Source organism: Physella acuta, unplaced genomic scaffold, assembly GCF_028476545.2.
Source record: "Physella acuta isolate Inbredline_101_S28 unplaced genomic scaffold, ASM2847654v3 ptg000562l, whole genome shotgun sequence".
Lineage (NCBI taxonomy): Eukaryota > Metazoa > Mollusca > Gastropoda > Physidae > Physella > Physella acuta.
In genome coordinates, this window is record NW_026732081.1 from 702,764 (window position 1) to 717,517 (window position 14,754).

The 14,754-nt window shown below is 35.8% G+C and overlaps 2 protein-coding genes and 1 non-coding gene across 4 annotated transcripts in view; 2 read left to right on the forward strand and 1 right to left on the reverse strand.

Moving 5' to 3' along the window:
* Positions 1–2,260: 2,260 nt before the first annotated feature.
* On the forward strand, positions 2,261–7,225 carry LOC131946469 (small nuclear ribonucleoprotein G). Its single transcript, XM_059307240.1, has 4 exons — positions 2,261–2,500; positions 5,255–5,277; positions 5,592–5,716; positions 6,966–7,225. The coding sequence occupies exons 1-4, from the start codon at positions 2,469–2,471 to the stop codon at positions 7,014–7,016; spliced, it is 231 nt and encodes a 76-aa protein (XP_059163223.1). The 5' UTR covers positions 2,261–2,468; the 3' UTR covers positions 7,017–7,225.
* Positions 4,903–5,165, forward strand: LOC131946567 (small nucleolar RNA U85). The gene has a single exon (XR_009387719.1). It is a non-coding gene; the product is annotated as a small nucleolar RNA U85 (small nucleolar RNA).
* A 350-nt stretch (positions 7,226–7,575) lies between the features above and the next one.
* LOC131946494 (serine/threonine-protein kinase 32A) overlaps positions 7,576–14,754 on the reverse strand; it is an 84,544-nt gene continuing 77,365 nt past the window's right edge. For both annotated transcript variants that reach the window (XM_059307297.1, XM_059307296.1), the window contains exons 7-13: positions 13,952–14,041; positions 10,870–10,973; positions 10,454–10,570; positions 9,107–9,232; positions 8,774–8,899; positions 8,249–8,316; positions 7,576–7,971 (exon numbers count right to left, since the gene is read on the reverse strand). In XM_059307297.1, the coding sequence (XP_059163280.1) occupies positions 7,755–7,971; positions 8,249–8,316; positions 8,774–8,899; positions 9,107–9,232; positions 10,454–10,570; positions 10,870–10,973; positions 13,952–14,041 (848 nt within the window). In that variant the 3' untranslated portion in view covers positions 7,576–7,754. The remainder of the gene's footprint in view (positions 7,972–8,248; positions 8,317–8,773; positions 8,900–9,106; positions 9,233–10,453; positions 10,571–10,869; positions 10,974–13,951; positions 14,042–14,754) is intronic.

Sequence of the window (14,754 nt, forward strand, 5' to 3'; positions counted from 1 at the left end):
TTGGCAAAAGTCATTTTCGTTACGGTTTAGAAAAAGGTTGAACTTTAACTTACCCTGTTTTCTTCTGTCTGTTAGAGGCCCAACGTTTGGCTAATGAAAGGTCTGCTGTCAGTTTTCTAGAATCAGCGGTCAGTGTTCTGGAATCAGCGGTCAGTGTCCTGGAATCAGCGGTCAATGTCCTGGGAGGATCCCTGAATTCAGGAGTTGTGCTTGGCCTGGACTTGCTCGTCGTGAAATTGTTCGACCTCAACGTTCTCCCATACGCAGCAGACGCCAAATAACGGCGTGCAGACGTGTCTGTTGACGTAGAAGGTCTCGCCTCTAACCCTTGACGCTTTACTGATAACTTTTCATCATAGTCAGACCCAATCTGGCACCGAACTGATGCCATTCCGGTTGACCTACCCCGGCCAGTAGCAAGAGACTGGTTCTCTTGAAAATGGTTCTTTGTCGAGCTTGGCGCTTCCTTTCTCCTCCACATAGGTCTGGTCTCGCATGTTGTCTTCGGTCTGTCTGGTAGAAAATTTCCTTTCAGCTTTTCTCCAGAGTTTCCATTAGGAGCAGTAGAGCATCTTTCTGTCGTCTGCTTGTCTGGCTTCAGACGACTGGTAGGTAAACAAGCTCTAGAATCGACGATAGTCTTAGTGCTAACCTTCAAACACTGCCATAACTGCGTCTCCGCTGTTGGTTGGTATCTAACGACGCTATCTTGTCTTGTAGAATGGTATCTAACGACGCCATCTTGGCGAAAAACCAGCCTTGGCATCTTAAATCTCAATGTCAGATTATCGCCTTAGATAATCCTATTATAACTCACTCATAAGAAAAGATTAATCCTCTTTCATAGCATCAAAATGAAATATGAGCTCCTCTATCATGAAATCCATCTCTACTGTCTTCTTTCACCCAACTTAAGCACTAATTACTCCTCACTAATTAACGGTCTGATCAAACCTATTGCCTCAGCTCGTGAATAATTCATCTGGGGTGATCTAACAAGACGCTCTACCCTAGCGCAGACCCCCACGGCCCCCACAACAACCCCGGGTCGTCTTATCAAATATACATGGGGTCCCACATAGGCACAGATGGTCGATGGCTGGGAAATGTAACAGAATTTAAAACATGGGCCGCTATCCTGGCAATGTGTGGTGGACATAACGGCCGTTGTTTTGATAGATATCGTTGTCATGACAACTAGTCATACGGTAGTTCTTTTTATAACGTGTATTTTTTTCAGATTGTCTTATGTTACTTAGGGGTCGTCCATAACGACATAGTGGATAAGAGCAAGAGTGGAGTTAATTTTGTTAAGATCATATCGCAGGGCTTCCCAAACGGGAAGGCGACCATTTAAGGTTATTTGATATATTTTAATTTTATTTTATTTATTATCACCATACATCGCCACACATAAAAAAAATAGAATAATTTATAAATTCATGCCTCAGAAAGATCCTTCGAATACGCTGGCTTAACACCATCAGAAATGAGGTAAGCCTACTATGGTAACGGACAAGCTAACAGTTTGCTGAAGAAGATATCTTACAGAGAAAATGGAGATTGGTTGGCCACACACCCAGAAAGCCGCACTATGAATCCACACAGCAAATCGAAAAAAAAGGCCGACTAAGGAAGACCTAAAGACGTGACCTGGAAGAAGACACGACGATGATTGGAGACACCTGGGGACAGTTGTAGAGACAAACAAAGGACAGAGATGCGACAGGTAACACATTGCCACAAACAATCAGACAACCCCTTGCTATGACGTCTTACTTCAGTCTACACCGTCGCCCTCGTTGCAATTTTGATTTTCCAAACAGCTATTTCTTTCTAAAATATTATCTAACCTCGGTCACCACTGGGTAAATTTGTCAATTTTTATTACTATTAAATTTATTCATTTTTTAAAATTAAAATGCGAAATAAGTTTTAGCCTAAATTAAGTAAATTAAAGGCGGCCGCCCCGGGCGCCGACATTAAGAGGGCGCAAACAGAGTTTCTTCCAGGCATCTCTTCGGGGGGGGGGGGGGCCAAGCTCCCCCGAAAAATTTTTACCGCGCCCCCCCCCCCCCCCCCCCGAACGAAATGAAATTTATATAATTTATATAGAAAATATATACTTTTTTAATACAGGCCGTATAGGCCTACCTTTCTTCGAGCTAAGTTCTCAAATGGATTGTCTTTAATAAAAAAAAACATTATAAATAACCACATTAGGCCTAATTAATTACAAAATTCCTAACAATTTTCAATCGATGGTATTTTGTACTGAATAGGCCTAGGCTTAACCTAGAAATAATATTTTTGCTTAGGCCTAGGTCTATGCCTTGCCGAACCTGGGCCTAGCCTAGCATACACAGTATTCAAACTCAACCATCGAACTTGTGTACTTCCGGTTCTGCTAAAATAGTTTATTTTCCTGATATTTCGTTGGCGCTAATTAAAATCCCAAAAGTTCTAAAATGAGTAAAGCTCATCCACCAGAGTTGAAAAAGTAAGTTGGTTTATATCAAACGTTATAAATTGTTCGCTGTGTATGGGTAATCGTGCTTTAAATATGAATGATCTAAATAAGCAGTTAAAATTGCTATCGATAATAGGCTAACCGGCTATCAAAGGCCACTATTTTAAACTAGGCCTACGATCTAGTCTAGATTTAGAATTTTAGATCTAGATCTAGTCCGTGTAAGTAATCACCTGCAAAAGGAAAAAAAACAAAGTGATCTTGATTCTATATTTTAAAAAAAATCTTAAGATTATCTCTCTAGGGCATTCTAAGCCAATCTCCAGAAGACATAGACTGGGCCCACCCTCATACTTCAAACAAAACTCAAGTCAAAACAATAGGCCTACTACAAAATGCGTTGGCCTGGCCAAGAATCTAGATCTAGATTTCTAGATCTAGAGTTCCTGACTAGAGACTTCTAGATCTAGACAAGTCAAATGCTTAGATCTAGAGGGTAAAACTATATTTAGGGCCTAAGCATATTTTTAATTTTATTGGCTGCTTCATGTTCACCTCCAGTTGAGCGTATTTTATTACAAACACAACTGAAACGCACAAAAACGTTAGGAAAAATCTAGGATTAGAGCTAGATCTATTCTAGATTCTAGGTCTACTTATTTTTTTTAAATGTGAGTTTTAATTAGAAAAGGTAAAAAAGAAACAAAAAATGCATTAGGACAGTTACAATTTAATAGTGTGTGATCGTCAGCGGGAGAAAAATCCCTACACTCCTACACATAGAGTGTTCAACGTCAGTTCATATTGACTTTATTATCAGCATATTTCATAGCTTGGGCAATAGCTATTTGAAATGGTGTTGGCCCCAGTTTTGGGGTCATGGTGAGTTCATACAAGTTTATTTATAGTATGATGCATGTGAGATACTTGTAGCAATACAAACTAAACCACCTCTTGCAGTTGTGAGTTTTGTACTTCACCCATGCCCATTGGCGCTGAATATCTTAAATTTTAACTGACACACGAACATAGCACATTCAATATTCCAAATTTGGTTTTTCTCAAGTTTAGACAAATGTAATTTATCAAAACTAAAACAAAACTTCGTAAAGAAATAAGCCCAATGTTTTCTTAACGTTTTTGTATGTTCCGGTTGTGTTGATAATAAAATACGCTCAGCTGGAGGTGAAGCGGGAATAAAATACGCTAAAATGGAGTTTTACCGATCTAGAGTTCAAATCTAAACTATGAGCTATTTATTGATAGGCCTATTTCTTTTTTTCTATTAATTCTATTCTAGAATCTGATCTAGGCTTTCTAGATCTCTTTGTTGATTGGGTAAAACTCCATTTTAGCTAATTTTATTCCCCACTTCACGTTCACCTCCAGTTGAGCATGTTTTAATTATAAACACATTATAAAAACGTTTCTGAAGTGTAGTACTGTCAGACACAAGTAACATGATAACACTGGATACTCCAATTATGAGGCCTGCCTATCCTTTTGTTATGCCCCGTAATTTTACACTTATGACAACCTGGTTATTGCCTGAAAGTTTATGCTTTTGCCTTAAGTCAAATTCAAGTCTCCAACATAAATTAGTGGGGTTCCTGGTCTGGTCAGAATTTTTTATTCTCTCCCCCTTCCCCATATCACAGCAGGCTGGAGTTGTAATAAATATCTGGAGGGGAATTTTTTATACCAGTGTCTGATAATAGAATCTTCTTTAAAAAAAAAAGGGTGTTTGGTTACTGGTAGTGGTAGGCCTATCTAAAATCATCCAATATCGGTTATGAAATTAGGCCTACATTTTGACTTGTATATGTGCAGGGAGATATGGATTATTAATCTCTTTCATTAAAAGACTGATCATGTAAGTATTGTAAGGACATGCTTACTTATTTATGAAGTTATAATGAGGTGAAATAAAAAATGACGTTCTGAATTTTTATCTTTTTAAAATCTGGAATCTTATTATTCTTATGGAAGTATCGTACATGGAGACTAGTAGGCCTATAAAATCACAATTTGTCCATTTCTTTAACATAGGCCTAAATGTAAATTGAGTTACTTAGGCCTAGCCAGTTATCATTATGCTGATCAATTAGGCTATGTGATAACATAAACTTATTTACCTTGTAGGTTCAAAAAAGGTCTCTAAAAATGATTTCTTAAAATTTTTTTACATCTACTAGTATCTAATTATTACAGACATTAAAATTGCTGACATTTTTTTTTGTTGACCTGTGCATTTATCTAAACCATTTATTTATATTTTGTTAAATGCATTTTTTGTGAATGGTAAAGTTGTAACTTTGTTTTGCATTGACCTTTTGTGATCTGTGTCATTTTATGTGCATTTAATTTATGCCTATATTTTCAAAGTTAACATAGTATTATAATTAGTCCTACTTGTAAAATAATTTGCAATTGCCATATGATGATAAGTAGCCACCAGATTCTGTCTTTGAAATTCAAACCAGAGTTTTACCATTGTCTGTAATCTTGGTTGCTGTGGAGAGTTTCCACACTGACTGTAAGGCCAGACATACATTGTTCTGCTGATTCTTTTTTTCATCCTCTTAAGAGACCTTAAAGGATGATATATAATCAACATACAGCCTAAGGCAATTTTTTTTTTTTCAGTTTCTAAATCTCAAAGATGGCATGAAGTCTCTTTAGTAATCTGATGGCATTTGTTTTGTAAAAAGTTACATTTTCCATGATCAAGTGTATTTTTCATTGAAAACTAATTTCTTAATGTTTTTCTTTTTAATTCTACAGGTATATGGAAAAGGTTTTAACATGTGAGTATATAGCTAAAGATATGTTTGTAAATTAAACATGTTTGCCATACAGTGCCATTCTTACTTTATTCCTGATTTATCTTTTTGCGAATGTTGGATTTTATTAGACCAGTACTTGTAAATACAACCCTTTAATTCCCCCAGAAATTACAGTTTGCGCATACTGGACAATATCAAATTTGTTTTTGTTCTTTTGTAAACTAATTTTATGCAACCTATTTGTATTGAAGGAACCATTGTATAATTATATAACTGAAGGTATGAATAATTTTTCAGGTTTTTAACATGTTTTTTTTTTTTTTTAATCCTCACAGTGAAGCTGAATGGTAACAGAAAAGTAACAGGTACTCTCAGAGGCTTTGACCCTTTTATGAATCTTGTTGTTGATGATGCTATTGAAGAAACAAAATCAGGAGAAAAGAGAAACATTGGCATGGTGGTAAGTGCTTCATATTTTCTTTGGTGTTTACAGACATGCATACTGTCCGGCCAATAGTGGAATTGTTCTGCTAAATAAAAATTTATGTCTTGCTCCACCTTTCGTCTGAATTTGTTCAGCTAAATTGTCAAATATTAAGGAGAGAGGAAAATGTGATTTAATCTATTTGCGTAGTGTTAACTTGTTAGTGTGGAAAAGGTCGTCTGCAAAGATTAGGCCCAATCATTAGGACTTCAAGGAGTTTTCTAAAAAGAACATTATTTTAGGAATTTTTAAAAAATTCAGTTACAAAACAAAAAGGAATATTAAAATATATGTTCTTTGGGAGTTGTAAGCGAAATATACAAATTAATAAAAATGAGGACAATACTTTACAATCTATTATTCCATGACCAAAAGCACACTAACTAAATTGTCACAATTGGTTTCTTGTTCATATGGCCCACTATTAGAATAAATCTAGTACATTGTGAGTCTGGAACACATGCAGCTATTCTACTGCTAGTTAATGGTAAATCAAACGGATAACATTGTTGTAGCAGCTAAAGTTAGTTTTATTATTCGGGTGGGGGGTATATTTTTTTTTAAAAGCCTGTTAATTATTTAGTTACGGCATAGCAATAGCAGAGACACCTGCATGGATGTTCCTCTGTTTTGCTTCAAATTCCTCTTTTTATGTGTGACTCTTCCTACTTTACAAGACTCCAGTCACAAAGTATTAAAAGAAATATGGTGTTAGTGTCTGCAAGTTAATGGGCTTTTTGGTATTCATAATTTCTATTATACAGTTATATTTACAATTTCATAGAAACCTTTTTTATAAGGAAATAATTTCCTTTTCATATTCATAATTGTTAATAGTGTTTGTTCTAAGAGGTCAGTTTTTTATGGTACAATCCAGTGCGTCCTTGGTTATCCAAATATGTATAGAAAGTTTATTGATGCTTAGTAGCGCAAGTTTTGATGGTTATGATATTTTGAAGATATCAGCAGAGACGGGAAATAAGTTTTATTTTAGTTATTTTCTTGTTCTATCACTAGTAGTTTATCTTCTACGATTACTCTACAGTTCAGATTTTTATTTCAAAGTTACCAATCTAATTAAAATGCCTCCAAGTTGAAAAATGTTGTCTTAATTCACCTGACCTTAGGGAAAGTAAAATAGTTTTGATGCCCCAATAGGTACAAGGTTAATTGTGCTTTTTTTTATTTTAATTCTTATGTCTGCAATGTATTTCTATTTTCACAGGTCATTCGTGGTAACAGTGTTGTACTGTTAGAGTCTCAAGAAAGAATCTGATCAGTCCATCTATTTCACCACTGACTTCATTTGTATAAAGGTTCATTATCATCTCAACATGTGTGGTTCAAATGTTTCATCCTTCATGCTGTATTGTGTATATATCTAACATAAAACAGCCTCTTCTGTTTGATCATGTATGAGAGGTTTCTTTTGTAAATTTTTGTTGTCATTAATTTTGTTTTTAAAAATAAAAAAAATATCTGTTATTCACTTGTTTACTTTTCTTTTACCAATAATGTTCTTGTATTCACGTAATTCAGTGGGGGATCTTTGTTCTAGTTGTAGCAAGTTATATTTCTCTGATTGTGCTGTTTGATATATTTTTGCCAGCAGTAATTTCATATGTTTATAGCTGGCTAAGCACTTCCCTCTTCTGGAAAATATTGCCCTGTACCAATGTTGTAAGCTGCATAGCACTTTCAAAACATATTACTTTAATTAAGTAACCTAAAACCGATTGCCTGGATACTATAGTATCTGTCTGGAAGGGGAATTGGCTAATTTAGCCATACATGTAATTATAGTGAATTAAGTAATAACAAAAGATCTGGTATATTGAAACATCTATTATGATTGTCAAATTTTACAAATCACAATATTTTATCTTACTGAACCATGGTTTGTGTACAGTTTTTAAAAAGTTCATTAAAAACATGAACAAAATGAAAGTTATTGTAAGCGGACATGATTATGTACAGACAAAACAAGATAATCAAATTTTATAGCAAATTAGTATCATGAAGAACTAAGAGGAGTTGCATGGCTAAGAGTTGCGCTGTTGAGGTTGCTTGTCTTCTCTAAGTTATCTCCTACATTAGGTGTCTGGCTCAAGTTGGAATTGATGACATCTGCAGATTTGCTGGACTCAACTGTTTGTGCTGATTTGTTTTCTACTGGCTCAGGATTCATATTGGAATCATTCTGACCACTGGAAGAACTGCCATTGAACATTCTGAAAAATTAGATAGCATTTTGCTGCCTGTAATAAAGCTTGGTTTTCTCAATTCAATTAGGTATTGATGAAAATTACATTTGCAAGTTTTGAATTAGCATTTTTTAAAATAATTTCTATTTATCTTAGATTCTTGTTTTGGAGGTGTAGACTACGTTATCAATGATTATGCAATATGAAAAAAATGAATTTTTACAAATAGTTTTACTATCTGTGACATAAAAATAATTTTATTTAGTCACTAGTAAAGTTATCAATTGTAATGATATCTACTTACAGCTCTCTGTTGTAGTAAGGGAAGGCTTTAAAAAGGTCGCAACTCTCATCAGCTGATTTGTTCACCATCTGGCATTTACACAAAGAATTACTGACAGAAAAATATTGGCTGGTCTGACATTAAGCAATATGGCAATATAATTCTGTATAGCCAAGTCTTATGATAGCGACAAAACTACTGTTACACCCAAAATAGAAATGATTTAGGATTTCATACTTATTAATCAACAAGTTGAAAACGGATATAACTTAGATTTGATACTTGCTAGCTGTAACCTAATCTATACCACTAAGTTCTCAAAACTCTAGTGTAGCAGCTTGTTGCAATTTGATCTTTTTTTTTAAAGATAAACCAACCCAAGTTTTCATTCTGAGACTGGTTTCATTTGTCAGTTTTGATTAACACTGGTAGGGAAGTGTTCAACATGTTAATTTAACAATAGGGGTTTTCTATTTTTTTTTTTTTTTTGAATATTTCATTTTTCTAAAGATATTAATTTTAATACTGATGCTAAATCAAGTGTACCTCAGATGATAAACTGTCTTTTTTAGATGACTGTTTTGCTAGCCTTTTTTTCTTTTTGTGGAGGGGTTTTGTCTCTATGATCATTTCTTCTAGTTCATAAGTTGGATCACAATTGAGATGGTCTTTCTGTGGGGAAACAAAGAATTGCAGAATCAAACAAGCCTACAAATAACCATAACTTTCATTTAGTACTTTTGTGAGGTGATTAATTTTCAGTTATTTCCCTTGCATGGGTTTTAGTTATTTTTTTTTTTTTTTACTATGGAAATTTCTTTTTAGAGCCAGGAAAAAATATTTCTATTTGTCTACAGTAAGTTATAACTAAACACTTACTGAAGGCACAAACAATGGTTTGATGGCCTTGGCCTTTACTTTATCTAAGTGAAGGTTGACCATTAATGGATGTGATTGGACGGCCTGCAGCGTTTGAATCCTTTGCTCAGGGTTGGTATGGAGAAGCTGTCAAGTTTAAAATTTTCTCTTTCATTACACAAGTATTAAAAAAAACATACCAGGAATTAAAAAGCTGAAATATTTTCTGATAAAAAACAACAGGACAATTACTCTGTCAGTCAGGCTTTAGCTGTAACAAGCTATGCTTCATGTGAGCAGTTTTCTTTTCAGCTCTTTTCTCTTGAAGTTTATTTTTATGCTGCATGTGATAAAAATGGGTTCCTGAAAATATTATATTCAATTATTTTTGACATTTCACCATTTGTTTTCTCAAGCTGGAAGTCACATCTGGCAAACAGCGGCCAACTCAGTAGGAAATTGGCTTTTCCTCACCGTACACGTGGTGCCCAGTCCCAATGGGGTTAATATTTTAAGGAATTTTAAGTCTCAGAACTGGTCATAAAGCTTTAGATAGAATTTGGTTAGGATAAAAATAGTTTTATATTTTCTCAGTATAATTTCTAACAAAAGGATAGAACATTTTGAAAAGATAAAGGAATTGAAAAAATGTATTCAATTTAGATTTTTTTATTGATTCATTCATAATTTTATCTTTTTCTTTTAATACATTAGATTTTTATAGAATGTTGTTTTTATCTATAGACCTAGTAAAAAAAGTTCTGTCCACTTCCATTCAATTATGTCGTAATTGGTCTGGTCGCATTTTACATTATGTATATGAATGCATGATTCCATACAGACAGACATACAGAGAATTCTTGTTAAATAAAGGCTGCCATACAGACATTGGTTGGGAACATAAAAGGTGTTACATGCATACTGATTTGAGAGAAAAAAAGGTGTTTCATGCAAACTTTGGTTGGAAGAAAAAAGGTGTTTCATATAAACTTTGGTTGAAAGAAAAAGGTATTACATACAAAATGGTTGGGAAGAGAAAAAAAGGTGTTACATGATACAGATAGGTTTGGAAGAAAAAAGGTGTTACATAGACTTTTGTTGGAGAGAAAAAGGTGTTACATGATAGAGACTGGTGTGGAAGCAAAAAAAGGTGTTACATAGACATTGGTTGGGAAGAAAAAAGGTGTTACATAGACTTTGGTTGGGAAGAAAAAAGGTGTTACATAGACTTTGGTTGGGAAGAAAAAAGGTGTTACATAGACTTTGGTTGGGAAGAAAAAGGTGTTACATGATAGAGACTGGTTTGAAAGAAAAAAAAAGTTGTTACATAGACTTTGGTTGGATAGTAGGTGAAAATGAATCTCTGACCTGCCTCAAGATGTCATTCATCTGGTCTGAGACAGTAGAAGGGTAATGAACCTTGCTGTTGTAGATTATGTGAAGGGTTTCTTGTGGGCTGGTGTCCGCATAAATATTAAACGGTCTCTGAAACAAGCAAATTTGGCAATTTTAAAACATTATTTCATTTATGCTAGGCAGTTGGTTATTTAAATCAATTTATATAATTGTTAATTAATCATTAGAACTGCTAAACCTAGGGTAATACTCCTTGAGAACCATTTACTAGACCATAAACTTAAACCATCAATACTGTGGATATCCATACAATTTAGAGTAGCTTCCTGAATGGGGACAAACTTGAAGACATCCCATTTTCTGTTGGGTCCTCTCTATGAGCTCAAGTCTCAATAAATCTGGGTAGGGATGGGCGGGTGTTGACTTACCCTCTTTCTGAGCAGCTCAAATAACGTGACACCCAGAGCCCACCAGTCTATGGGGTAACTGTAACCTTTGACCTCCCCAATGGCAGTGCTGAAAATTTCTGGAGCTGGAATATATGGTTGTGTTGTAAATTTAGAATAGAAGATTGTGTTATATATTACAGTACAAGGTTGTGTTAAAGACTACAGTACAAGATTGTGTTGTAGATTACAGTACAAGATTGTGTTGTAGATTACAGTACAAGATTGTGTTATAGTATTACAGTACAAGTACAAGGTTGTGTTATAGACTACAGAACAAGGTTGTGTTAAAGATTCCAGTACAAGGTTATGTTAGATTCCAGTACAAGGTTATGCCATTGATTAAAGTCATAGATTCCAGAACAAACTGTGTTTATTGATTAAAGTAGGCTTGCTGAGTTTTTTTAATAGCAGAATTAGCTTTTTTGACTCACAAGAATTAAATCAATTTTTATCAATGGTAAATATTTGTATGCATTAGTTCTGTGTTTGTGATTCCATTAAATATTTAACCTAGTTCAGTGCTAAAATGTCTTAACTTGACAGGGATTAATAACATGAATACAAAACATAAATCTTTGAATCCTCACTACCCGATATGATAACACATCACATTTCCATAGATCTCCATGACATCAACCCTCCTCATCCTCCCATCTAAGATTTCTAGCAGACATCCCTCCACTTCCCCCTCCTTCTCCCCCCCCCCCCCCATCTAAGATTTCTAGCAATCATTTCCCCTTATCTTCCTGCCCTCCCCCTGAACACAACCGAGTAGCGTACTAAAAACACGATTAAGGAAGAAAGCATCAATTTTAACAAAATTACTCATTTTATTACAAACTCATAATATTAAAACAGTTGTAAAGTCTTATTTTGTGTTGAAAAGAGAAAAAAAATTACCCCACCGTTCTGAATGTCAATTTTAATTTTCTAAAATAGGAATAAAAATAACAGAAGACAATTGTATACAATGTCACCCTATAGAACCAACTAACCCCATTCAACACAAACACAATATAAAAATGGATACCCTCCATATATTCTATGCCACAATCCCACATCATCGAATAAAAACAACAACAAAAATTGGCTGTGGAATAAAAGTTGTAAGAAAAGGGTTCTGAAGCTGGCTGAGAGGATCACTTGCTGTGAGGACCTCTGGCTATGAGAACTACTTGCTGTAACAGTGTGAGGACCACTTGCTGTGACAGTGTGAGGACCACTGGCTGTGGGGACTGTCAGTGAGAGAACCACTGGCTGCGAGGACCACTTGCTGTGAGGACCTCTGGCTTTGAGAACTACTTGCTGTGACAGTGTGAGAACCACTGGCTGCGAGGACCACTTGCTGTGAGGACCTCTGGCTTTGAGAACTACTTGCTGTAACAGCGTGAGAACCACTGGCTGCGAGGACCACTTGCTGTGAGGACCTCTGGCTTTGAGAACTACTTGCTGTAACAGTGTGAGGACCACTGGCTGTGAGGACCACTGGCTGCTGGGCTTGTGACAGTGTGAGGACCACTGGCTAAGCAGAAATTTAATACGCCCCCAGTTGTCTTGTGCTCAAGCTAACTGCTGCCCATTAAACCAAATCAAACTGGGCGATTCCATTTGCGGAGCAGTATCGATTATTGCTCATTTGTGTCGCGTGCACAATGTCAGCACCAGTTTATTTTGGTCCACCCAAAGTACATGTATCTACAGAGTATGGTCACGATATTCTCTGGGCCAGGACTTAAGGAAAACATATCTCATTACTTCCTACATGCGTTGCTCGTCTCAGAAGTGCTAAGTCAGCAAATAATAGCACAAAGGGAAGTCATTACAGTGCTGGTTTACAACAATAGCTACACAATCTCATAGAAAGACGTTTTTTTTACATCGATTCGGGGATGGTTTAATAATGTATTTTTAACCTAATATCGAAAGGAATAGTTGATTTAAATAGGCTTCTGACTAGCTTAAGACCCTTATATTTGGCGCCAGTTGTTAAGGGTATATTAACTCTATTATCCACTCCGTTTTGTTGTATTATATTACAGCAAAAAGCAATCCCGTCATTTGTAATGTGAAAAAGCTTTTGCCCTGGAATCCACCCCCTCCCCTTCCCAACAAAGAGCTGAACGTCATTTAGCAAGCACTCTAAACCTGCACAAGAAAGACATTAAATACTGAGTCAAAGAAAACAGAAATTAACATCATGGGGTAGTTAAGGACGCTACTAATTAAGACGTCCATTTTAATTGAGCATGAGCACGACAAACATGAAAAGATTTAAAACGTCATTAAGTGAATGTCGAACTTAACATCACAGAACAAATCCCCACCCACATTTTAGCAACCTTTAGTCGACCACAGTTAATTCCACCTCCCCATCTAGTACCCACTCACCCTGATAAACACGTCGTTAATGGATGGTTATTAAATTATATCTGAGCATGTGAGGAAAAAATCCCATCCATATCATTATGTTAACATACCCACGGAATAAAATAGAAGAAAAACAACCAATAGAAAATGTACGGAAGTAAACCCGCCCCATATAAGCTTCACATACAAGTTAACCTCCCTACATCAAGAAACTTACCCACGGAAGTAAATCTACCAAAAGCAATAACCTACCTATAGAAGTAAACCTTACTGCAGAAAAAATATCTACAAAAGTAAACCTACCTACTTCAAGATAACTAACCACAGAAGTAAACCTACATACAAAAGTAAACCTACATACAGAAGTAAACCTACATACAGAAGTAAACCTACCTACTTCAAGATAACTATCCACAGAAGTAAAACTACATACAAAAGTAAACCTACCTACTTCAAGATAACTATCCACAGAGTAAACCTACATACAAAAGTAAACCTACCTACTTCAAGATAACTATCCACAGAAGTAAACCTACATACAAAAGTAAACCTACATACAGAAGTAAACCTACATACAGAAGTAAACCTACCTACTTCAAGATAACTATCCACAGAAGTAAACCTACATACAAAAGTAAACCTACCTACTTCAAGATAACTATCCATAGAAGTATATCTCGAGCAAGAAACCTACCCATATATGGCTTGGTGCCTGACAGCGAAGTCGCTAGTTCGTCTTGTTTCATCTCAGAGGCGATGTTAAAATCTGTGATATGAACGTGCCCTGAAAATGTTAAAATCTGTGATATGAACGTGCCCTGAAAATGTTAAAATCTCTGATATGAACGTGCCCTGAAAATGTTAAAATCTGTGATATGAACGTGCCCTGAAAATGTTAAAATCTGTGACATGAACGTGCCCTGAAAATGTTAAAATCTATGATATGAACGTGTCCTTAAATTTTTAAAATCTATGAATGGTGACCTGAAATACAATTTTTTAACATGTAAAATATGTATAGGGGGGATATTAACTGCACAGGAAGGATTACACCATTTGAACCCATAATGTCTTGCCCATATAGACTTAGACTTCCTTTATGCTGCATATATTCTATTTGCAATAATTTAATAATGGCGATCCCAGACAAACAACAAAGGCCAACATAGGCAGATCCCGTGGGTACACCTTTGAATATAAACCTTCAAGTCCAAGCAAACAGAAAACATTGATCCCTACCTCTCCGGGCTCAACGCCACAGTTTTCATGTTTCTCCATTCCACAAATCTGTTTAAGATTCTTCCCCCCCCCCCCCCGCCCTGTCTGGTATAGATCGCCATTCATCCACCCTGGGGCTACCCCGGACACAAATGACCCCGGGCGTACCCAAGCATCTTTTACCTGGAGAACCTTTCTATTTACCCTCGCGAGATCGCAAGCCCTCGGCTCCTGGTAGAGTTAAAAAGAGAAAAAAAAGCAATTCTGGAATACTCGTGC